Raw genomic sequence first — 25,165 nt, forward strand, 5'->3', positions numbered from 1 at the left:
TGAAGAAAGGCAAAGAAATGCTTCAAATAAAATCCTGGATTATGGTTACTTCAGGGGGCTAGGATGGAGACACAGGGCGTATGGAAGCTTCAAAAGTATCCAGAATGTTTTATTTCTGAAGCTAGCTGTTGAGTTTAGAGGTGCACATTTTGTTAGCTTTTGTTATTATTTCTCCATTATTAGTATTTAAATAAACATCTAAATTTGAAGAGCTATTGAAGGAGAATAAGCATTCACAACCAAAAAGTGTCTAAAAGGATAAATCATCTTCCACAACTAGGGAAGGAGGAAATTGGAATTTTACTTTAACTTTAAGGTATATTTGAAAAGTTAGAATGTTTATCCCAAAAGAACCTGCACTAATTTTGTAACTGAAAAGAAAAGACCAGACTCAATGGATCTTCATACACGAATGATTATGGAGCCACTCCAATGAGCGGAGCTGGTGCGCTGATGCCATCCAAGTTCACTGCCTGTGATTGCTGCAAAGCTTGGCTTTAAGAGGCGGCATTGAAAGCCCCTTCACAAAAGTGATTGATAAAATTTGCCTTCCCTAAAAGCGTGAGGGAAGCTAATCAGAGCCTTTTGTTTTTAAGCTCAAAATTAGTTTTTTTTTCAAAAGGGATTCATTACAATGGAAGCGTATTTTCCCCTGGTTTCTTTCAAAGACTCAGCTTAACAAGTTTATATTTAAGAGGCTTCTCTCACATCGATAACAGATAACAGACAAATCTGGTAATTTATGTCAGCCCTAGCATTTAGAATAGCACTGATCATAAACCAAAACCTTCCATTTCATGTGCCTTTTTGTAACAACGGTGCCACTTTTTTTCTTATCATCTTTAAATTCTTCTCATGTATCAGATTCCTTGTTACAGAGAGTTTATTCTCACCCCAGCGGTCATCACCAAATTGCACAAGATACCATGCTACCAACTGAAGTCTCTGAAAATAGTTTATTTCTATAAGGTAATATTTCATTGATGAATTTAAAATTTACTATTTAGTGTGACGCTATATTGCATTTAATCAATTTTAATGTTAATTTTTAGAAATTATCAAGGCAAGTGATTTTTAAAAAATCAAACATACAGAACTGAGAGCTGTCGGAGTTAAGATTGAGTAGCATGAGACCCTGCCTGGAGTTCCAACGTCTTATGAAATCCAAGCTTCTGCAACAAGAGATATGGACCAAGCCTGGATGGATGGCTGAAACCATTCCCCAGAACATCTGGTTTGGATACCGATAATTAAGTAACGTCAAGAAATGTATTATGGAGATGGGGTAAGGGACTATTAGAAGAGAGAACTGGCCATGAGAAATGAGACTATCATGGCTGAGAAATGAACAAAGGGCATGAAATGCACCAGATGAAACCTCACCTCTTCAAACAGTGTGGGAAAACTAAAGGTTAGGAGGGAGCAGCATAACTGGATTCTCAATTTTATCTGTAAAACATTGCTTTTGGGGAGAAAACCACAGGAAACGAATGGCATTTAGATCTTAACTCTCACTAGAAGTGACTAACTCCGGGCAAAGTTATAATGCCTTCCTGGCCTCGGTCTACTAAAGCGTGATGTTCAACAGCAAACGAAGGAAAAGTGCTGAAATTTCCAGGCAGACACAAATTAGTCTTCATGTACCTGAGGGGCTGTCAATAATTCAAATCCTGAGTCCCAGGGTCTTAAAGAAGATGCCATCCAAATAGTGCCAACTGGGAGTCTGTAAGCTTTCTCTGATGACCCAACTTAAAATTGATTTCTTTCCTATTTTAACATAACTTCTACCTATTAAGTGATTTATAAGGAATAAGCCTGTGTTAAAGAGCTTTGCATGTATTATCTCATTAAATTTTCACAATGACCTGAGGAAGTAGGACATAATTTTCCTATTTTATAAGAGAACGAAATAGACTCTGAGAGGTTCAATAACTTTGCCCTACGTCATCCAGCTACTAAGTGACAGAGCTGGGAAATGAACCCAAGTCAGCCTGATTCCAGAGTTCAAACGCCTAGCCATCATATGACTGCAATTTCCTCAACCTACATTGTTTCAAGGGTCCCCACATCTAGCATTTGAGAACCATTGGTTTAGAACCTTGCTACCATCATGAATATCAGTCTGTTTCTTCAAATCTCTTCCCCATTAGCTTTTAAGTAACTTGAAAATATGGACACTTTGTATTATTTTTCATTTCCTTCCACTTCTACCCTACTTCCTACTATTGTGCTCATTTAGCACAATGTCCAGCTTACAGTATATACTCAATGTTTTCTGAGTGAAGACATGACCTCGTTCAAAGTTTAGGAGTGTGGAAGGGTCATGGCTAAAACTCGCCTTCTCTAGGTAGTATCTATGAGTACTAGACTACTAAAAAAGTATAGTCAGGAAACAAGCACACTTTAGTGAAATAAGCCTTAGCCCCTGAAGGATTATGCAAAAGAAGGAGAAAAGCTTAGGACAATAAGACCAAGAGTACATGGCTCTTTGAGCCATGTGCAAACGAGCAGCAACAGACCAGGCACACAGAGAAGCAGAAGTACCACAGGTGATTCAAGTCTGTGTTTATAAATTGTAATAAAGCAGGAACTGGCTTTTAGTGTCTGATTTTTAAAACTGTATTCCAAGGAGACTTAATCTTCTAGAAAGATGCCTCAGAGTATGCTCGGGGAGGCAAAATAAAACAAGTCTGCGCCCCTATAGCAGACACTGTTGGCTGCTCTCCCAATTATCATTTCCCTTTTTCACTACTAACAGAACCCTGAATTCATTTAGGTAACAATATGCCTAGCCCTGGTGATAAATTATAGTTTGTTTAAACCAGTGCTTTTCAAACTTTCATTTGCATACAAATAAACTGGGGATCTTGATAAAATGCAGATTCATATTGAGTACATCTAGACTGAACCATTTCTAACAAGCTCTTAGGTGGTGTTGATATCATTAGTCCACATACCACACTTTTCAGTAACAAGTTTCTAAACCAATGATTCTCAACTATGATTGCACAGTAGACTCACGTGGATAGGTTCTGCTTTCATTGATTGGAGGTTAAGCTTGGGATTAGTTATTTTTTTAAAAAAAGATCCCCAAGTGATTTAAATGTGCATGGTTTAGACCAACATTGGAAAGTATATTTTCTTTTGCCTCTTATTAGTCTAAAGTTGAACAGGAAAACCGGTTCTGGTCAATGAGATATAAGGGGAAATCTACCAAAGGAATGCTGGGGAAGATCCTCCTCTTTGATAAAACAATAATGCAAGATGAAAGTCCCCTGCTCTCTTCCTTCCTTTTTGGGGTACTGTGGTATATAAACGAAATATTTGGAGCTGTGGGCTTCATCTTTTGCCAAGGAAAGGTGACATCACAACACACTGAGGATGACAGAGAGGAAAGACAGAACAGACACTTTCCTTGATGATGCTGATAAACTGCTGCACCAAACTTGGAAATACCCATTCTTCCAGTTACTATTGCTGAGTAACAAACTATCCCAGGTTATTGACTTAAAACCACAATAATTTTATTATGCTCACAGCTCTGAGGTTCAGGAATTTGGACAGGGCGCAGTAGGAATGGTTTTTCTCTCGCCTCTCATGTCTGGAGCTTTAGATGGGAAGTCACAAATACCCAGAAGTGGCTCACACAGCTAGAGCCTGGAGGCATCTAGAAGCTTCTTCACTCACATATCAGGTATGTGGGTGAAAAAGATTCAAAAGCTGAGCTCAACTGAAACTATCGACCAAAGCACCTGCACATGGCCTCTCCATGTAGCTTGAGTTTTTCACAGCATAGTGACTGCATTGAGAAAGGGAGTGTCCTAAGAGAGAGCATTCAGAAACTAAGCGTTTCAAGAAAACCAGATAGAAGCTGCATGGCCTTTTCTGACCTTTATCTGGGAGTCACGCAGCATCACCTCCACCACATTTTATTGGGCAGAAGTGAGTTGCAAAGGCTAGCCAGATTCAAGAGGAGAGCATTTAGATCCCACTTCTTGGTGGGAGAATGGCAATTGCAGAAAAGTATATGGGATGGGTGGTATTATTGCAGTCATATTGGCAAATATAAATGTGCACCTCTACATCCAGACTTTTTATCAAGACAATTAATATCTACCTATCTTTTTGAAGCCACTGTCAGTTGGATATTCTGTTATTTGCAGCAAAAGAATCCTAGCTGATAAAGTTCCTCTTGTCAACTTTTTTTTTTTTTTTTTAAGATTTTATTTTTTTTTTCCTTTTTCTCCCCAAAGCCCCCCAGTACATAGTTGTATATTCTTTGTTGTGGGTCCTTCTAGTTGTGGCATGTGGGACGCTGCCTCAGCGCGGCTTGATGAGCAGTGTCATGTCCGCGCCCAGGATTCCAACCAACGAAACACTGGGCCGCCTGCAGCGGAGCGCGCGAACTTAACCGCTCGGCCACGGGGCCAGCCCCCCTCTTGTCAACTTTAATTAAAGTAACCGTGTTATTATCTGCTTTGTATATTTAGTTATGTAGAAGATTTTTTGATGGGAGGGGGAAGGGATAGCCTTAGATGTAATATAATATGTAAGAGATACAGATATGCAGAGACAGGTAATCTCTTGGCCTTTGGAGCAGCTGGGCAAGGTTTGGGGTAGCCAGAGTCCTGAGCTGTGAACAGCTTCTTTCACTGTAAGGAGCCTCCATGATGCGAAAAAAGAGTTTAGGAAAAATTACCATTGAGTAGTGGTCTTCAAACTCTGTTCATGTGTTCCTAGAAGAATTTTGAAAAATTACATACCCTCTTTCTCATTTTTAAGTTATCTAAAAATTTCATTACGAGTTTAAATAATTGCAAAGAACGTAAAGTTCCACATCATGATACACTATTCTTCTCCCTTAGCACAGAGATAAATATACAGCTGAGAAAGACTGGAAGCCCCATTGGTTTATGGTGCCTGATTAATCATTACATGAGGCGTCTCCTTTGTTGCTGCCCCCTGGGAAGTTCTTACACCCACAGGCAATAGACCAAAGTAAGATTTATGTGCAAGGAATATGCTTTCTTTTATAAAGGGCTATGGTGGGGAGACCATATAATATATCTTCCAAACTTGACACCAAGGGGACACTATTAATAACTACTCTAGGAAATAAGCATAAACCAGGAAAACTGGGATGTATGGTGACCTTAGATATTGGAATACTAGTAAGTTACCAGGTGAATCTGTTTACGAAAGAGAATTCATGGAAGCTGAAGATCTGGTCATTATTTCACTGAAAACTCTCCATTTTCAGTACTCCTTGAAAAGTTTTCCATAGCTCCAAGAGTTTGTGCAGATTTACTATTAAGCTAGTGTCCAGCCATATCAGTTATTAAAGTATTGAAACACGTCCACACGTTAGTAAATAGAATACCAGTAATTGGGATTACCAATAAAAATAATCAATAATCTAAATTCCAGTATGTGTATTTCATCTCAGAAACCACAAGCAAGCCAGCTGTGATTCCAAGACATCTTTGTGGCATGGGTATTAGAGCACAGACCTAGGGAATCTGTTACAGAGGATTTGCTATCTATTTCCAAAGTTGGTAGATAGACTTGAAGCATAAAAAGGAAACTTGTGACCTCTTCCAGTCTCTTCTGTAAACCTCTAAAAGAAAGGCTTGTCCCAGCCCATGGGGAGAAGTAGGGTCTGGGTTCAGGAAGCAGCTAGTAAGGCTACCGGGCGCCATGGATATAGACAGTTGCCATGGGCATAGACAGCAAATGCCTTCATTGAGGGATAACATCCCCTCTGATAGGTTTGTAAAACCCTTGTTTTATCTGACAACTTATCTCCCAATGGAAGGCAGTTGTCCCTGTGCTTTGTAAACGAATTTCTAGACAGAGAATCTCCTAGAAACCTATTTGAAGACTAAAGGAGAGAGTCCTCTGGCAAGGCAGTGCTGTGTCTCCACTCTTTCCCTTGCATATTTTCTAGCGCCAGGCTGCCCACTCTTCCCCCGCTGTCTGCTGTTCTCTTGCAGGAGAGACAGAGCCCTATAGTCGATGCCTCCTCACTCCTCCACCTCCAGGGAGCATCACCCTCTGAGAACACTCTTATTACTTTTTAAATTTTCTTTCTCCCTTTTCTTCTTTAGTCCTTTCTGCTTTGTCCCCATTATTCACTGGGCTCTACCTGATCATTGTCTTGTGGCACAAGCTGTCTCCCGATTAGCCTCAATGGGGCACAGAAGCATATTGTGCTTCCTCACCAGAGAAAGAGAAAGTAATACAGAGGCTCCTGGCCTCAGCAATGAGGATCAGGTAATCCCCATCTACTTTTCATCTTTTCCCACCTCCCCTCTCCCGCTCTCTGAGAGTGATCACCAAAATGATAACACCATTTTAGGTGTGAGAAGAGAAAGGTGCAAGTGAGGAACAGATGCAAGGAGAGAGCTAGTATGCAGGGCAGCCCAACGATTTCCCTTCTTTTATGACTAACACGATCCCCAGTCACTTAATGCTTAATGGCTATCAATCCATAGGAGGTTGTTGGAAATCTGATGTAGGTCCCCAAGTCAGGAAGCAAACTGGGTTATTCTTTAGCTGCTGATAAACGTATCAAATGAAAGATGAAAATCAACACACTAGTCAATATACTACTTGGAAATTATTAGAATGATTTTATGAATTAAATGTTACAAATAATATGACTAAGTAAGAAATTCGCATTATATATCATTAACTTCCTTAGATAACTGAGTACAGTATATTTAATATTTGACTTATTTTATCAGTTATATTACTGTACTCCTTGAATATTTTCAGTATTACTTTTTGCCATTTTATATCCCAAGTTGAAGGGGCTGTCCTAGATGCCTAAACATGGTTTTTCAATTGCATGGTTTCTTCATTTACTAGCGAAATGCGTTAAACATTAGTAGAGTTTTAATAACCTTGTCTGCATATTTTTCTTTTAAGATACGTATTGGAATGGTTATCAAGGGGATAGTTATCTCATTTTAGCAGTGGAAAGATGGTGGGTTTCAGAAGAATCAAGCTTATGTTAGCGATAGTCAATAATTTTGAACTGCCATAAGGTATCCGTTTCAGTTCTTTTCACGCAAAAAACCCCTCTCACATTGTCTCCCTCAGTGAGAAGACCCATCAATTTCAGAAAGCCCTCAAATATTACCTAATGGCTCAGAAGTTAGCCATTGAGTCACTGGATATTATGAGGCTGAATAATAGTTCACCCAGACGTCCACAACCTAATCCCCAGAACCTGTGGGTGTTACTTTATATGGGAAAGGAACTCAGCAGACGTCATTAAGTAAAGAATTCTTTAGATGGGGTGATTATCCTGGATTATTTGAATGAGCCCTTAAATGTCACCATAAGTGTCCTCATAAGAGAAAGATAGAGAGAAATTTGATTACAGACAGAGAAGACAGTGTGAAGATGGGGCAGAAATAGATTTGAAGAAGCTATGTTGCTAGCCTTAAAGATGAAAGAGTGGCCCAGAGCCAAGGAACACAAGGAATGTAGCTCTAGAAGCTGGAAAAGGCAAGGAACAGATTCTCACCTAGAGGCTTTTGAGGGAGCACAGCCCTGCCAACTCCTTAACTTCAGCTCAGTGAAACCCATTCCAGACTTCTAGCCTCCAGAACTATAAGAGAATAAATGTGTGTTGTCTTAAGTCCTCAGGTTTGTGGTAATTTGTTACAGCAGCCACTGGAAACCAATATAGTGATGTACTATAGGGCTTTGAGAAAATCTTTACTTTGTCAGGGAGAGGCTGTATTCTGAGATTTCTACAGGCTACCAATTTCAAGTTAACTAACCAGACACTCATAGTGTATCACGATTCCTCAGTTGCAGGAGAATGGAAGCAAAAGGAAAGCTTTTGAGTCACATCTACTGACTACACAAATATCACATTGGCTGACACCCTTGTAACCCCAGGAAATTAGTTAAAGGGCTGGAAGTCTTCAATCGACCTAGTAACTTAGTGAAAAGGGCCAGAATCTTACAAGGCAGACAGAGCATTTATAGCTTCACTAAAGGCTACTAAATTATATGACTCAAGAAAATCACTGGCAATCTATTCAGACAAGAATTCTGTTTCTGTGGTTTTAACCACAAAACCTCTGTGGATCTTATACTGCACGGCAATGATGGAATCTACTCTCACATTTTGGAGCCCGAAATATTTCTCTAGTACTTTGGCTTGTAATATGGACCCAAGTAAAAATTAGGAGGCAGTCAACATTTTTGGATGTTGTCATCATAACCCAGCTCTCCAAGTCTCCCCATACGGAACCTCTGATGTATTTTCAGACAACGTCATTCCTTTTACAAGGCGGAAGGAGAGCTAAATGGGCAATGATCTTGAAGGCAAGAGTTTAAAGCCATCAACTGGACATAAGAGGAACATTTGAAAGAAAAGTTTAAATGTTAAAATAATGAAAGAATGTCAAGTAGGCTTTAAAATTGATCATTAGAGTATCCTTGAAATCAGAAGTACAACATCCATGACTATTTTTTAAGGATTTTCTTATCTTTTGCTCCTACTTTCTATATCTGACTTATTTTATTCTCAGTGAAGTATCAGTTTCTAGATTTTAAAGCACAAAAAGTGACTAGACATATTATAATTATCCCAGTGGTTTCCAAGACAGGATAGCACCTATTCTTCGTTCCTACCTCCAAGAACTAAAATCAAGTATCTTATAAATATAAGCACTTCTCTAAGGAGTAGCATGCAAATTTAAACTAAGTGATTATGAAGAGTTCAGCCTGGGGTACAATCATGGAATTGTTCCCAGCATGTAAATAAAGACACAGGGACTCAATGGTAAGGAGCAACATAATACAACAGATAAGAATACTGGTTGGAGGCTAGACAGCCAGTGTTTGAATCTCAGACCCCACTACTAGCTTACTTAATTTTTCTGAGCTTCATTTCACTAATCTTTAAAATGATGACAAGAATAATACCTACCTCCTAGGGCTATTTTGAAGATGTATACATATATATTACACATCAAGGCACTTAGTACGGAGCTTGGAAAATATTAAGTGCTCAACGAATGTCAGCTACTTTTACATGACCTTGAGGCCAATAAGAGTATGAATTGAAATATTTCATTAAATTATAATTTGTCATAATCTGGCTTGACAAATAATGACTGAAGGGAGAAGCTAATGAAACATTTTAGATATGGAACTGGTAACTAAAGAAAATTTTATACAAAATATTTGCAACTTGGTGTTTTTTTTTTTTTTTTAAAGATTTTATTTTTTTCCTTTTTCTCCCCAAAGCCCCACGGTACATAGCTGTATATTCTTTGTTGTGGGTCCACCTAGTTGTGGCATGTGGAACGCCGCCTCAGTGTGGTTTGAAGAGCAGTGCCGTGTCCGCGCCCAGGATTGGAACCAATGAAACACTGGGCCGCCTGCAGCGGAGCGCGAACTTAACCGCTTGGCCACGGGACCCCGCAACTTGGTGTTTTTAATGATTATGAAAACAAGTTGCATATAGTTTGAACATCAAACAGATCAAATGATATATAAGAAAAGGTTAGTTTTCTTTTTACTACAGAACTTCTATTCCGTTCTACAGAGGTAACCACACACGCATGCTGTCATGCCTTTGTGTGTATACGTGTGTGTGTCTGGTACTCTCCTAATTTAACTCCCTGATTTCCTTCTTGTTTCTCTACCAGAAATTCTTCACCTCATAGCCAGAGTGAATCCTAAAAAAAAATTAAATTATGTCATATAATTTCCTTGCTTAAAATTCTCCAGTGGTGTGCCTTAGTACTTAAATAAAATACAAACTCCTTACTCTAGATTACAAAACGCTACATACTCTGGCCTCTGTCTTTCTTTCTGAGCTTAACTCCCTCCATTCTCCCCCAACGACACTCTAGGGATACTGGCTTTCTCTGTATAGCGAAAAACCAGGCTCACTCCTGCCTCAGGCCCTTCACACTGTTTCTTCTGCTTAGACCATTCTTCCTTCTGAACCCTGCATCATTATATCTCTTTTTATTCAGATCTCAGATGAAACCTGGCCTCTCAAGTTAGAACTTGGCTAACCATACAGCTCAAGTAGCCACCCAGCTATTCTCTATCATTTCAACCTATTTTGAGTCTCTGGGTAGCATTTAACACAACTATATATTTTTCTGATTTGTTTGCTTCTTTTTATTTATTCATATGTTCATTTACATAATTACTAGCTTCCCCATTCCCTAGAGTGGAAGTTCCATGAGGGCAAGACTTGGTTTGGTCCACTCCTGTGACTTTTTCACCTAGAAGAATGCTGGGATGTAATAAATACCTAATAAGGCTTAACAAATTTTTGTTTAAACAAGGGATGAATGACAGTAAATAAGGATTATTAGGTCATTTTTCCAAATAATTTCAAAAATGTTGCTAACGTTGTCCTTGTGCATATATCCTTGTACATGTCCAATTAAATGCCAAAAGTTTAATTACTGAGTCAAAAGTATATGCAATTTAAATTATGATAGTTATTTCCAAATCACCTTTTAACAAATTTATACCAATTTACATTTTGAGTGGACTCCTTGAGTCTTCTTTTAAGTGATTTTAGGACATGATATTGGAGACACACTCTCTCAATTTAGAAGCGGGGGACACTTTATAATTCCATAATCTTGAAATGCAAAGAGGATAGCCAAAGTGCAGAAGTCCACAATGGGCCTTCTGAATGGCTGAAGAATCCATGTCTACAGTTTCTGACAATTGGAGGAGTTACTATGAGAAGCTGGCATGACTCACTTTCAAAGTTCTCTCATTACCCAGGAGTCTTGTGTCTAGATTTTTAGCAGCAAACAGAGGTCTTCCTAATCAACATTCATCATGACCTTTTCCAAGTGTGCAAGTGTAATTTACAATAACAAAAATCTTAACTTCTGAAGATTGGATTGAGGCACAGAAAAACATAACGGCAGAAACAGACACCCTATTCTAAAACTTTCTCAAATTCTGTAAGTTTACTTTTCCCCACTACAGCTTTATTTGTCTTGCCCTTTGAGTCATCTATGCCAACAACCTCAGACTTCTATGTAGTAGTAACTGGAAAATACCCTACTGATGAGTTTAAATCTATATGTTAATATCTATTTAACTATATCAACAAGGCCATTGATGAAAGCGGGGACTCACAGGCCCCAGTGACTCCTCTGTACCATTTTGAAAGACACCCTCTCCCAGCACAAAAGCAACCAGCTAAATTCATAAGCAACAGCCAGGAAGAAGCCAGAAAGTAAAACCAGAGACATACGTACATTCAGACTCCACACTAACACCAGTCTGAAAATTCTGCCAACCTATTTCACCTAGAAATGACTTTCAACAAAACCGTTTTCAGCAAAGATCATCCAAACACCTGTCATTGAAACACTTAAGCAGTTCTCCATTGTCCATCTCTTTTACTCAAAATCAGCATATTCTTGCCTTAGAAGAGTTATAGCCTTGGAAAAATTGCCCAGTTAATCAAGAAATATCAATTCTGAATTCAAAATGTACATACATAAAGCATCCACTGTACTAAATACAGAAAAATGGGGTACTTACTGCAGGGTGTCCAGTACAGTAGGTGTAGCTGGCATGGGACTGGTAGTGCAAGCTTGCTCTTGGAAAGGAGTATGTATTCCAGGCTGGTGGACTGCTGTTCCACTGGGAGCTGAAGCCAGGGCTCATGGTCACTCGTGACTTACTAGTTTGATAGGCTCTCACTGTGGAGCTAGACTATCAAGAAGAAAGAAATGCAATGTAAAGACAGCTCTGCATAAAACCCAAGGCAGCTATATATAGCAGCATGCATTCTCACCTATGATCATGGACTCAGTTGGTTAAGGAAAATGGTTGATTTCTTAAGAAGAGGCATTAAATACTGTTCTGCCTAGGATAAGAGTGTATTCTCACTATTAGAATTTTGACTGGATCACAAAGCACAAAGGCTCACTGAAATTGATCTTATTGAAAACATTTTTTTTTACAGTTGCAACATGCAACTCCATCCTTCAGAAATCAGATATGTTTTAGTGGTGGCATTTTCAATTCCTCAGCAATGGTGATATTTTCATTCACATAAACGTCCTTTCATCACAGCCTTCACCTTAGAAATTCACCATTAGCCTCATCTGAATGCAGTAAACAAGAATCTTAGCTTATGCGGATTGGATTGAGGCACAGACTGGTTTCTTATTCCAAATGCTCTTCAAATTCCATGAGTCTATTGCACTCCTGTGGGAGACATCACCAGAAATCTGGGCATATTCCAACATGTCACCATTTCATTGCCTAAAGACAGTAAAATGATGAAGGATTTGAAATCGTCATTTACCCCCAACTGGTCCTACCAATGTAATTAAAAATAGACGAATAGGAAAATATCAATCAATTTGCCAAATGTTAAATATATCTGGTTGTTCATAGTTGTATATAGGGTAGAATGAACAGAAAATAAAACTCACTTGTATCTTCTGTCCTTCTTTGTCCTCAGATGGCCATGGCATATAGTTTCTTTTCAGAGAACATTTTCTATCATGAAATTGCAATAGCTACTTACCTAAGTAGCATAGTAACTTTCACAATAAATTCTATTTATAAATCTATGGGCACATGCCAACTCAATCACTGAAAAATGTACTAATCTCATCACTGTTATATTTAGGAAACCTAGTGGGGAAGAACCCTTTATTCAAGGTTGTGGTTCCCATTGGGCTAGACTCTGAAACCATTAGATACTCAGAGGAACAACTTTTCTGAAGACAGGTTTGGGCATCTTGGAGTAACCAAAAGAAAGTAGGACCTCAGCAACTCAAACTCACTATTTCTCTCCCAAAACACTCAAAATATTTAGAAAGGGAAAAGAAAATTTAAATCAGTGATTCAATGGTAGTTAACAATTTAAAATATTTAAAATAAAAACTAGAGACCACAACTTTGTTAAGGTAGACAAATTTATTTGGTTGTCTGTCTTTCTCCACTTTCATTCCCATCATAATCCTAACCATGTGTGCTATCCAACTGTTCAATAGTTCAATGAGACGTGTCAATGCAGCAATAAAAAGGTATACAGAACTGCATACCTCCCTAGGACAAACCTGTGTGGGAGAAGCTATAGTGGACTTTTATAAAATTAGAATATTTGTGTTTGGTTCTAAGTGCAGAAGCTCCATATTTATATAAAAACCTCTGATACTGTACCACATACACAGCCATTTCAAAGACTAAATGAGTCCAATCACAAAACTACCTTTGGCCCCAAAAATGTCTTGGATTCTTCTGCTCTGCATTTATGGTCACTAAAATCAATCACTCTCACTAGCTCAGTTGATTCTATGAGTAGCTCCTTCAAGACTAGGCATGGTTAAGTCCTTTATCTGTTTTCACATTTAGATTAGCTCAGGGACCCTAAAATTCTTGGGAAAGCGGGCAGAGTGTGCATAAATATGTTTGTAAATACCCTCATCTCAAGTTTAATTATGTTCCTACATAGCATCAGTCTCTCCTCAATGATTTTATTCATGGTGGTTTTCCTCCTGCAAATTTCTTTCTCTCCCTCTTTTGCAAAGCTCATGCTCAAGTTACACCTTGTACTTGATCCCATTCCTGATGCCTCTGGCTTGTGTTGACCCCTTGCCTTCCTGCCCTCACATAGGTCTCACAGTGTGGTTCAAACACTTTAGCAAGTGATTATGTTGTTTTGTATTATTCCCTAGATATGTAAATTTCAGCTGTCCAACCAGGCTGAGAGCCTAATGAGGTCAAGATTTTTGTATTGCCTTTTCCACAGCTCAAGGAGTCTTCATCTTCCTTGACCTTTGAAGCCTCTAATAGTGTTTATTCCCTCATCACTGCAACCATCTTTCCTTTTGACTCCATGGCACTTCTGAGTGTACCTTCTTGCTCACTTACTTGCTTCTTTTTCTCTTTGTTCTCCCTAAATGAGGTATTTTGCCAGGGCTTAATCCTCGGTTCTGTGTTCTTCACTCTTTTAACTTTCCTCCTTTGTGATCTTATTCATCATCAAAGCTTTAAGTATTACTTCTAAGAAGATGCCTCTCAGGTTTAATGTAAAAGTACAAACTGTCTCCTGAATTCCAGTCTCCAATCTCAAAATATCTGCTGGATTTGGGTGTATAACTATCAATCACCACAAAGGGAACCAAAGTTTTAATTATCATGCATAAAGTTAAATAAATTAATTGCTATACTCTAAAATTTTACCTCCCCATAATTTCTTTATTTCTGTTAATGTTATGACAATATTTTGAAAACAACTGCCTTGAAAACTTAGAACAACATTGACTTATTTATCTGTCCTCCAACTTCCATTATCAGTGTCACCAAGGTCTATTGGATCTTTTAGTTTTTGAATTGATATTGTCCTTTCTATTACCATTACCCATTTTAGAGTTTTATTAGTTTATAGCAGAGTTACTAAACCTACATCAAGAACCTTCTACCTTAAGCCTTGATTGACTGTCTACAATGACACTAGATAAGTTTTTCTGGAAACCTGCTTTTTTTGTGTTACTCCTTGCTGAAAAATGTTCCATGACTCTCTACTGCTTATGAGACAAAGTCTAAACTTATTAGTCTTTCCTTTGAGATTCCTTCTAATTTGATCCTAAGCAACATTGTAAGTCTTATTGTTTGTTCCTTTCCATGTAATCTCAAGCTTCAGATAGATTGTTACTCCAGATATGGTTAGTATGTCTACGCCACCGTCACAACCCATCTACTTCATACTTCTCTCCTCCTCTCAGTTCACACTTTAGTGACCCTACCAGACTCTACCTTTTCTGGAAAATCTATTCCAACCCTCAGCTACCAGCCTGTAGGGACTTTTGTTTCTGCTAGGCACTAACATTACTGATTTTCTGCCACGGTCACTTTCATTTGTGTGGCTACCCAGGAAATCAATGTCATAGCTTCATCAGCATAACTCGTCAAATCTCTTAATTATTCTTTCACACAATTCTTCTGTCCCAACACACATCTTTGAGGATGGGTATCTCAGCTGTGTTTTGTAGGGAAGGAAAAAACTTTTTCTTCTACCCTTCTAGGTTCGTTTGGCTAGTCTAATACTTTAATTGACATAAGACAAATTAACAGGAGGAAAACAAATTTGATTCTATATGTATGGGAGCCCCACAAAGATATGAGAGGCTCAAAGATAGTCAGGCAAATGAGGTTTATATAGCATCCTGAACTAATAAGAAGTGAGAAGAAGTCTGGAGCTTCAAACAGAAAGAAGACAATTCACAGGAAGATGGGAAAAGCAAATGTTTGCTAAACAATTGTTTGTCATGCCATGCAGAGACAATGGGACAAAGAGAGGAATTTGAACAAAAAGACCCTGTCGAGCTCCCTGCAACTTGCAAAGCCCATACTCTTTGCAGTTATCTCTGGGGATAGCTCTCTTCCTGGACCAGCTCTCTACCTAAATTCTTTTAGGCAGTTAAGGGGGATGTAAAAAGGTCTTCCTGAGTCTTTTGGGTCTTACTGTCCTCAGCTCAAAATAATCTGCATGCCAAAGTGGCATATTTTGGGGTGGCATGTTCTGCTCCCCTTCAGTTTCCCCAGAAGAAGATCACAATATAAGAACTTGAGTATAAGTAATTCATTTTGGAAGTGATCCTAGAGAACATCAGTAGGAGAATGAGAAATGTGATAGAGAAAGAAGGAGTCAATAAGTTTGCATCACTGAATAAGTTAGCACTGTGGAGAACTGAGGCTTGATTTCATTTGGGGACTCTAGGAGACAGTATAGAACGTGCTTCAGAGTTATTCTACCCAAAGTGCAAAGAAGCTGGGATATTTAACCTCCAACTCCCATTTGTCATTTCCTGAGGGCTGCTGCTGAGAGCATTAATTCCTTGGCATTTCTTGACTGCCCCACACATAAGGCAGAAGAACATTCTCATATTGAGAGTCCCAGGACCTTGTTGACATGCTCTGGAAAAGTAAGTGCCAGGAGCATATGGGCAGAGCATTGATAGCATTTGGTACCAAGACTATGACTCTCTGAACTTCTTTGTATCTCCCATACAACCTCAGATACTCACATTTTCTTTTTGAATGATTGAGAACAGCAGCTCAAAAAGATTGGTTACATTGCCTTGACTACTTACTACTTGACTACTACCATTAAGGATTTGAAAGGACAATACACAAAAGTAGACATTGGGATGGCCAATTAAGCATGGTGAAAGGTGCTCAAAGTCATTAGTCATCAGGAAAATATAAATAAAGCTACAATAAGATACCAGTTCATACTCATCTAGAACAGCTAAAACTAAAAAGACTGCCAACACTAGATGTTGGTGAGGTTATTGAGGACACGGAACTCTTACACATTGTCAGTAGCAGGGTAAAATGGTATGGTCTCTGTTTGGCAGTTTCATATAAAATTAAACACACTATGACCCAGCAATTCCACCTCTAGTTATTTACTAGAAGAAAATATATTTACACCAAAATACTTTTATAAGGATGTGCATAGTGACTGTATTCATAATAGTCTAAAATTGGAACTTATTCGGATATCTATCAACAGGAGAATAGATGGAAAAAAATTAGAGTATGTTCATATAGTGGAATACTACTCAGCAATAAAATAGATCAAATTTCTACTACTACACAACTACGTGGATGAATCTCAAGATTGTGCGAAATAAAAGAAGACTAGACAGAAGAATAGATATATATGATTTCATTTATATGAAGCCTAAGATGAGGAAAACATATCTAGTAAGATAAATTAGAAAGTAGTTACTGAGGGACTTGAGGGGAATTGATTAGAAAGCAGAATAAGGTAATTTTCTAGGGTGATGGAAATGTGTGCCATCTTATTTTGGGTGGTCATTACATGAGTGCATACATTTGCCAAAACTCGTCAAGCTGAACACTTGAGATCTGTGCATTGAATTATGTCTTAATTATATCTCAATCAAAGAAAAATATACTGCCGCTGCAAAAGGCTGATTCTGAATTTTCCATGGTAACGGAGAATAGGGATGGCCCAGAAAACTGAAGCCCAATGTTCCAAAAATCCTAATTTTCTAGACTCCATAATTGTCTAATCTGAGTTCCGCTATCTTTTCCCTCCTTGGCGCACCCTCTGAAAGCAATGCCAGGAAGCAGCTAACAGCCAAAAGGCAGGCAGCCAGAGAGAAGAGCAAAGAGTCTGGATAAAGTGCCTCTGAATAACCAAGAGCTGGCAGCATTATCTGGTGTCTGCCAACAGAGCAGGGGTCAGGGCTGTTGGAGCAACAAAAATGGAACACGACACAAAAGAAGGGCCTCGCACATGCTTCCAGAAATTACAAAGCTCCAGGGAGCACTTCCTTTTCTCTCTACTTTGTCAGCAGGAGCAAACAAAAGAAAGATAAAGGGAGGGGCAGAAGGAAGCCGCATGCAGCCAATGCAATGAGGAAGAAGAGATTAACTAACACTAAGGATTCTAGACATAATTGAAGGAGCGCTGCAAGGGGATATTAAGACATAACACTTACATGCAATTTACTACTGATCAGACATGGTTCTAAGTGTTTTATATTTACACTGTGAGAACTCATGTATTACTCATAACAATATTATGAGGTAGTTACTATTATTATCTGCATTTTATAGGTGAGGAAACTGAGACAGAAAGAAATGAGGTAACTTCAAATGTAAGGACATATAACTACTAAGTAATTGATTAAAATCCAGCAGACTCTATAATCCATGCTTTAAACCACCCTATTATTATGCAGTCATAGTATGGATTCTCTCTAAAACAGATTCTAAGGTAAGAACTAGTTTGGGGGTTTTTTGGGGGGGGTGGTGGTGAGAGGGAGATTAATTACAAAAATCGGGAGAGAAGGAATAATGAGACTGGATCAAAAAGTCAGGGGAAAAATTGATATTAATGTGTGTTTTGGGGATCTATGCTGTAAGTTAAAAAGCAATGGATTCTGCTGAGGCCTCTGAGAAGTGTTCAAAATGCCACCCAGAATTGTCATTGAAAGATGGGAGGTTGGAGCATTTGTGGACTGGCTTCTGTCCTCCACTGGGTAACGGTTACCCTCAAGGAAATGAGCACTTCCAAGCTGTGTTTGGACATGGGGGAATGAAGTCTCTTGGCATCAGAGGAGGCCCTGGGGCAGAAAGTGGAAAGATACACAGATAAACTCAGATAAGATGCTGTCAGTGCTTGGTGAACAAGAACTGGCCACCAGAGTTGCAGTTGAAATCAGAGATGAGCCCAAGATGGGGTTGGGGGAATGTGATGTGGTCACCACAGGCAGCTACTACAACCGCCTCTCCGCCTCTCAGAGAATAAGCACAATGGTAGTAGTCATAAGAACTGTTCATAGAACACTTGCTGCACGTTCACGCACTGTCTCTCTGAATCCTCAGAACAATCCAATGACACAGGTGTTGTTATCTACATTTTACTGAAGAAACAGGGATGTACAGAGTTTAGGAAATTTGCTTAAGGACACACAGCTAGAAAGGATACAGAGCTAAGGATTAAAGATTCAACAGATGCAGAACTAGGGTTGATTAAGTGATTAAAAACTTGTTATCTCCAAAGAATAAGGTTTAGGAATAAACCACATACTCCACTCTGAAAGAGAGACTAAGAGAGAAACCATTATAGGTATAAGTTAGCATAAATATATAGAGAAAGTCAATGATCCAAAAGAGCACAAAATTGTCGTGAAATGCAGGCATGAGGACCACTCACCGTTATGGAATAATACCAAACTTTTCCCTTTTGGTAATATCATCACGTGTAAAGTTAACTCAAGTTCAATCATCAGTGATGACACATTAGCCAATTGAAACTGCCCACATTTGTCTCCTTTAAAAATTGCTTGGTTTCTATTAGTGAACGTCCTCCTCAGTAGGAAGAAATTGCAAGATAATTCTGGAAATATAGTCAATAAGTTTACACTGAAATTACTTTAAGTATATTCCAATGATAACCTAAAAATACTGCTAAAGTTAGTCTTAAGGAGAATTTATATCCTTTATAATAAATACTGTTAAAATATATGGACTATACTGCATGTACTAACAGAGCAGAGAGTCCTATAATAATTATTGTAGCGGATGTGTTTCACCACCTTAGCTGCCCACTAGTCTTCCCACAGCTCCGGCTGAACACAGCATATGCCTATATTATACAGACATGGTTACCCCAGGTGACCTTCTCAACCTGAGTCTGATTGAACCAGGTGGTTACCTGACCCAACCTGGGCCAATCAGATGACTTCTCTTGGAAATATGGAATTGCCATTCAATGACTCATAAATCTTCACTGGGCACTTGGACTAAGAAGTGGTATAAACGAAGAACTGGGGTTTTGTTGTATGAAAGCAGAAACAAACAAAGCCCTTCTGGGAAGGGGTGTGAGAAGCAAGAGTGAGAGTGAGTGGGGATGGGGAGAAAAAGAAACTATAGACAGTAACAGAGACAAGAGACACTCTTGCTAAAAGGAAATGGAAAGAACATTCCAGTTCTGGATGACTTTTATAGTTTTTGGCTCCAGTCTCTTGCAACACCTGGCTGTACTCTTGATCCTGAATTCCATAAGATATTCCTGTATCCAGATATTAAATCCTTCTTTCCTGCTTAAGGGATCTTGAGTAGAAATTGCAATTAAATGACCACTACTACACAAAGTGAAAGGAGCAGATATGTAGAAAGAAGGAGAGTTGAGAGACCATGTGGCCCAGATGGAGAGAGAAACCAAGGGCTTTCTGGTTCCCATAAGGCCTGTAACATGTTCCCTAGGAATCCCATGAACCATTCCAGTGATTTCTCCTTTGTATTTACTTCTTTGAGTGGATTTCTCTTCCTAGCAACCAAATGGTTACTTTTTGGACATTGCTATTCTTTCTCTTTATCCATGTACCTTCATTTTTACCTGTAAAATGTATTTATTATTCTTCTCCTTTGGCCTTTTAAATCAGCATTTCCAGTTGACATTAGGGATTCAGTGACCCTTTATCGAAGATTTTAAAGTTGTTTTAGTTCTAAAGCAAGAATCATATAAGCAAAGATGAAAAGTGTGAACCAAACAGTACATATAAATAATGACATTCTAGGTCAAACACCTAGTGTAAAACACTACCTGGTACTTGTGAGAAAGGCCAATCAGCAGATTGTTAGGAATTATAACATATGTCTAGCTTCTACTCCTAAAAACACAGTGTTGTAAAAGGTATCCACATCTGTATTTCTTGCATTATTCTTTTATTCTCATTGTTAATTTGATTTTCTAGCATCACATTACAATCGTGGTGATATGGGAGAATAGAAAATGTTTATATACACAGATACACATATATGTGCATACATGTATACACACACACACATATAAATTTCTTAAGTACCTACAACGAAACTTTTTGGTAAGCAAATGTCAACATGAAGTTCACAGAGAGGCTAAATGACTTCCTGTGTGTGTTTATTTCCCGTACTGCCCATGAGGAAGTCTAAAAAGAACAGTTTCTACCCAACAGCTCTCAGAGTTTCAATAGGGTTTTCAAAGTTCCCTCCCCACCCCCTGCCCCAAGCAAAGGATTCCCGCTGTGTGGTTTCTAAAGATTTCACTTACAACCAGCTGCAAACAGAGCCTGAATGGACAGTAAAACCCACACCAAACCTCCCTTTGCACCCTGTGTGGGACAAGTGGTTACTTTGTTCATTTACAAAAGCCTAAGAGAGAGAGAGAGACAAACTGCTCCTATGGTATGAGAAGTTTCTTTCAAATAAATCCTTTTAAACAGATCTAAATCATGACACTCAAAAGGAAGGAGGCTACACAAGGAAATGGGTAGAAACTTTTAAGTTCTTCTCACACCCCATGGCCCTAGAGGAACAGAAAAAAGTCTTCTCTTCTCTGACGTATTATCTTTTGTAACATTCCTCAAAGATGAGTCTCTTGCTTGGTCTCTGTAGCAGACTTGCTTGTCTGAGGAAAATGAGGCTTTTTTGTTAATGTTATTGTTGCTGCCCTGACATGGGGACTGTCTTTACTTTTCCAACATCACTTTTTTCGTGATTTGTAAATGTAAAGTATCTGAGTGAGCTTTGCTTATCAGAGGCCCATTTTATAAAATAATCATAAAACATGGTGTTTTCTGGCACTTAATTCTATTGTCTAACTTCAAAACTTCAAAGGGGGGAATGTGATAGAACATTCTGTATGCTCTGCAGACATGTTTTACTGTTCTGGCCAAAGCCACTCTGGTGCTTTCCCACATCCAATTGAAGACTGTCCCCAGACCAGTAAGGTTATGCCAGATGACTCCCCAACTCACTGGTATCTGATTGGGCCAGGTAGTCACCAGACCCACCCTGACTGATCAGATGCTCTCTCCTAGACTCTGAGAACTGCCACTGAGTGACTAGTAAACCTCTATTAGGATAAAGTAAGAAGCAGCTCTGTCTACTATTAAGTACTAATTATTACAATGACTCAGTACTTTGGAGATTAGAAAAAGGATTTCTGTCATGAATGTGAATGGGGAGGAAATTTCACATTCTGTCAGTTGCTTACACTTATTTATCTGGGAAAGGATCACAAAGCCCAGCTCTGCTCTCCCAGCTTTATAACTTTGGTAAAGTCCCATACCCTTAGGAGGCTGGTATGACTATGCAATTCTTGCCAAGAGGAGAGATTGCTAGTATAATGACTATACTTTTTTATTTTCTTTCTCATTTTCCCACGTCACCTCAACGTTTATTTTCCCCTCGGTCACAGCACCAGGGCTGCAATTACAAGTGCTGGAAACAAGGATGACTCCTAAGCAAGAAACTAACTATGTTTTAAAATCTTTATGTTTGAACTCCTAAGGGCCTGATGGAGCAGATTGTGCCTTCACCCCATCTGGTATAATGGGGGCTAACAGTGAGTCTAGCTATATTACCTGGGGTGAAAATTGCCTGCTAGTTCTGCACCTATATAACCTTATCCTGTCTCAATGGAAGTGGACCATTGCTAGACTAGTTGCCAGCCTAGTATTGCTGCCTGCAATCTACACCAGTACAGTGGCTGAATCTGACGTCCCTTCCAAAGATGGAAGAGTTTTGGTGTAAATGGAGAGTGGTAGGAATAGCAGCTGAGGGTAAAAGAATGAATAAATGGTTATGTAAAGAGAGAAACCCAATATTTACATTAACACCTCGAAAGAAGCTCAGAGCAAGAGATGATATTGTCTCTTGGATCAATTACAACAGATGCCTGAAAGGGTGGAGACATGTTTGGCAAGACCACTCATGCTTTTTGGAACCTGAAGAGATCAAACGGAAGTCTGCAAACCTGAGTGGTCTTGCCCAAGGAGACATTTTTCATATGCTATGATGATGCACTGGACTAATTATTAATGACTGAATGGGATTCTAACAACGTGCTAGTATCTTTTGAGTTGTATATTGTTTTGCTGTAAGGGGTCTGTGGCCAGAGACCAGGGGCTGGGTTGTGAAATAATAGGAAATATATATGTTGGTTTCTATCCCTGGTTCCTCGCACAGAGCTCCTAAAACCCTTGTAATTTCCTAAGTGATAAGAGCACGAGGGGGATTATCTGTTTTTCTAATATTCTGTCTTTGGCCCCAGTTCCTAATACAGAGCTCCTAAATCCCCTGGAATTTCCCGGGTGATAGGAGAGTTTTTTGTTCTAATGAGGCAGTTCTTGGTGGGCTCCTGGATAGCTTCAGAATGGGAGCTGGTCACCAGAAACACCAAGCCATGATAAGAATCTTCGAACTTTCACCTCCATCTCCCATTCTCCGGGGAGGTGAGAGGGACTGGAAATTGAGTTAATGCTTGATCATGCCTACATGATGAAGCCTCCATAAAAATTCCCAAAGTATGGAGTTCAGGTGGGAGGGTTTCCAGGGTGGTGAACACGTGGAGTTGCAGGGAGAGAGAGAGTGGAAGCTCCACGCCCGTTCCCACATACCTTGCCCTATGCATCTCTTCCACCTGGATGTTTCTCTGTACCCTTTATCACATCCTTTTATAATAAACTGGTAATCTTGTAAGTAAACTGTTTTCCTGAGTTCTGTGAGCCACTCTAGCAAATTAATCACACCTGAGAAAGAGATCTGTAGCCAATCGTTCAGAAGCACAAGTGACAATCTGGACTTGTAATTGGCCTCTGAAGTGTGTGTGGTGGGGAGGGGAGGGAAGGAGAGGCATTCTTGTGGGACCGGGCCCTTAACCTATGGGATCTGATGCTATCTCCAGGTAGACAGTAGCAGAATTGAGTTAAATTGTAGCATATCAAGCTGGTGTCACAGAATGGCTTGGTGTGGGAAAACCCTCCACATATTTGGTGATCAGAAGTGTCAGAAGTGAAATGTTTTTTGTGAGTAGTAAAGGAGAGGCACACAGAAGTGTGTCCTTGCTACTCATCCTTCCTCTGTCTCAGTTTCCTTTTCTGTAAAGTTGAACTAATAATAGAACTTACCTTGTAAGACTTTCATTGGGATTAAATAAATTAGTAAAATATTTAATAGTGTTTCATATTTATTAGATGTTACTAAAAATTATTATTAAATTAAAATGCTACTATTTATTTTTTATTTTTAAAACAATACAAACACACAACTTTGGGGACTAGAATTTATGAAAGCTTTCTTTCCTTCCTTCCTTTCCTTTTTTGTTCCCCTTTTCCCTGCTTTCCTCCTTCCCTTCCTTTCATCCTTCCTCTCTTTCCTCCTAAACGAAAAAAAATATCAATGTAGCAGAGGCTAATTTCTTTATATCTGAGTAATTGATTCTAACATTTATTTTTCTTTTCTACACTAAAAATCACTTTACAGCTAGTTCCTGGCTCAGTGCACATTCAATGAGCCCGAGTGCGCTACTGCTCCTGCATGAGTGTGTTGGAAGTTAAAGTCACATAGAACATCCCTGGAGGACAGTCCCACAGCCCCACAGTGACTGAGACTGGAATCCGCTGATTCCCCAAAATGAAATTAGCCTATAAAAATGACTATAAGATAAATAGAAAACGCTTATTACAAGTCTTTTGATAGCTTAACCTCAAGAGGTAAGCTAGTTTATCTGTTTCAAGAGGAATTTCAATGCTAGACCATGAGTGATGCGAGGGCAAGAGTTAATAATCTTCTTATCTTTCCAACTGGAACTCTGTCTAGCACAGGGTAGATGTTCCATCTGAATCATCCATCCATTCATTCACTAAACACTTATTTAATGAGGACCTACAATGGATATTGTGTAGGGGCTGGGACCACAACCATGAGAAAGAAATTAGTAGAGATTAATAATTAGCAAGCGAGACAGGCATTTGAATAAACACATAAATAGGGATATAATTGTTTTAATGAGGAAGTACATAGTAAAATGAGAATATACAGCAGGGGCTACTACCATAAATTGGCAGCAGGGAAGGAAGCTGCAAGGCAGGGTGCATATACTGCTGGGTTTAAACTGAAAGAACTGATATTGAAAATGGCATCTGAAAGATAGAAAGGAGTGTTCCAGACAAAGAGGATGGAGACACTGAAAAGATGGCGCCAATTACGTGAAGGTGTCAGAGGCTAGAGAAAACAGGGTTAACGTGGGAAGTCAGTGTGTTAAAAATTAAGGGAGAGAGCAGTGCCCTGAGGCTGTTCTTCAGGGAAAGGGCTAAGGAACTGGGGAAAATAAGAAAAAAAGAAAAGATGAGCCTGGAGAGGTAGGGAGGGCATGCATCCAGAAGGATTTTAGGAGTTTAAATTTTTACCCAAGAACAAAGGATAACCAGTGAAATATTTTACTCAGGTGGGTGAATGATTGGATTTGCATTTAATAGCAGATACTCTGGAAGTCCCTGGAAAATGGATGGGGGCAGGGTCAGACCAAAGGGTGAGGATTTGATTAGGAAGGGCATTCAGTGGTGCTGACAAGAGGTGATGGTGACCTGAATCAAGGTAAGTACAAGTAGATAGATCTGAGATGTATTTAGGAGAGGCTGTCATTAGGACTTGTGGGGATGAGAGGTAGGAGGAAAGATGTGAAGTATCACAGAGGATGCCCAGGTGATAAATAGCACTGCCATTCATTAATCTAAGGAGCACAGAAAGATGATTATTGTGGGGAGGTAGGATGGTGTAAAAGATAATAAATTCAATTTTGAAAGCATCGAAGCTGAGATGT

At 39.1% G+C, this 25,165-nt stretch overlaps 1 protein-coding gene across 10 annotated transcripts in view; it reads right to left on the reverse strand.

Annotated features, from left to right (window-relative positions):
* Positions 1–25,165, reverse strand: part of RBMS3 (RNA binding motif single stranded interacting protein 3) — a 1,423,334-nt gene that overhangs the window by 714,441 nt on the left and 683,728 nt on the right. For all 10 annotated transcript variants that reach the window (XM_070492733.1, XM_070492730.1, XM_070492739.1 and 7 more), the window contains one exon: positions 11,560–11,733. In XM_070492733.1, coding sequence (XP_070348834.1) covers positions 11,560–11,733 — 174 coding nt within the window. The remainder of the gene's footprint in view (positions 1–11,559; positions 11,734–25,165) is intronic.

The sequence above is a fragment of the Equus asinus genome, chromosome 21 (genome assembly GCF_041296235.1).
Source record: "Equus asinus isolate D_3611 breed Donkey chromosome 21, EquAss-T2T_v2, whole genome shotgun sequence".
NCBI classification, from domain to species: domain Eukaryota; kingdom Metazoa; phylum Chordata; class Mammalia; order Perissodactyla; family Equidae; genus Equus; species Equus asinus.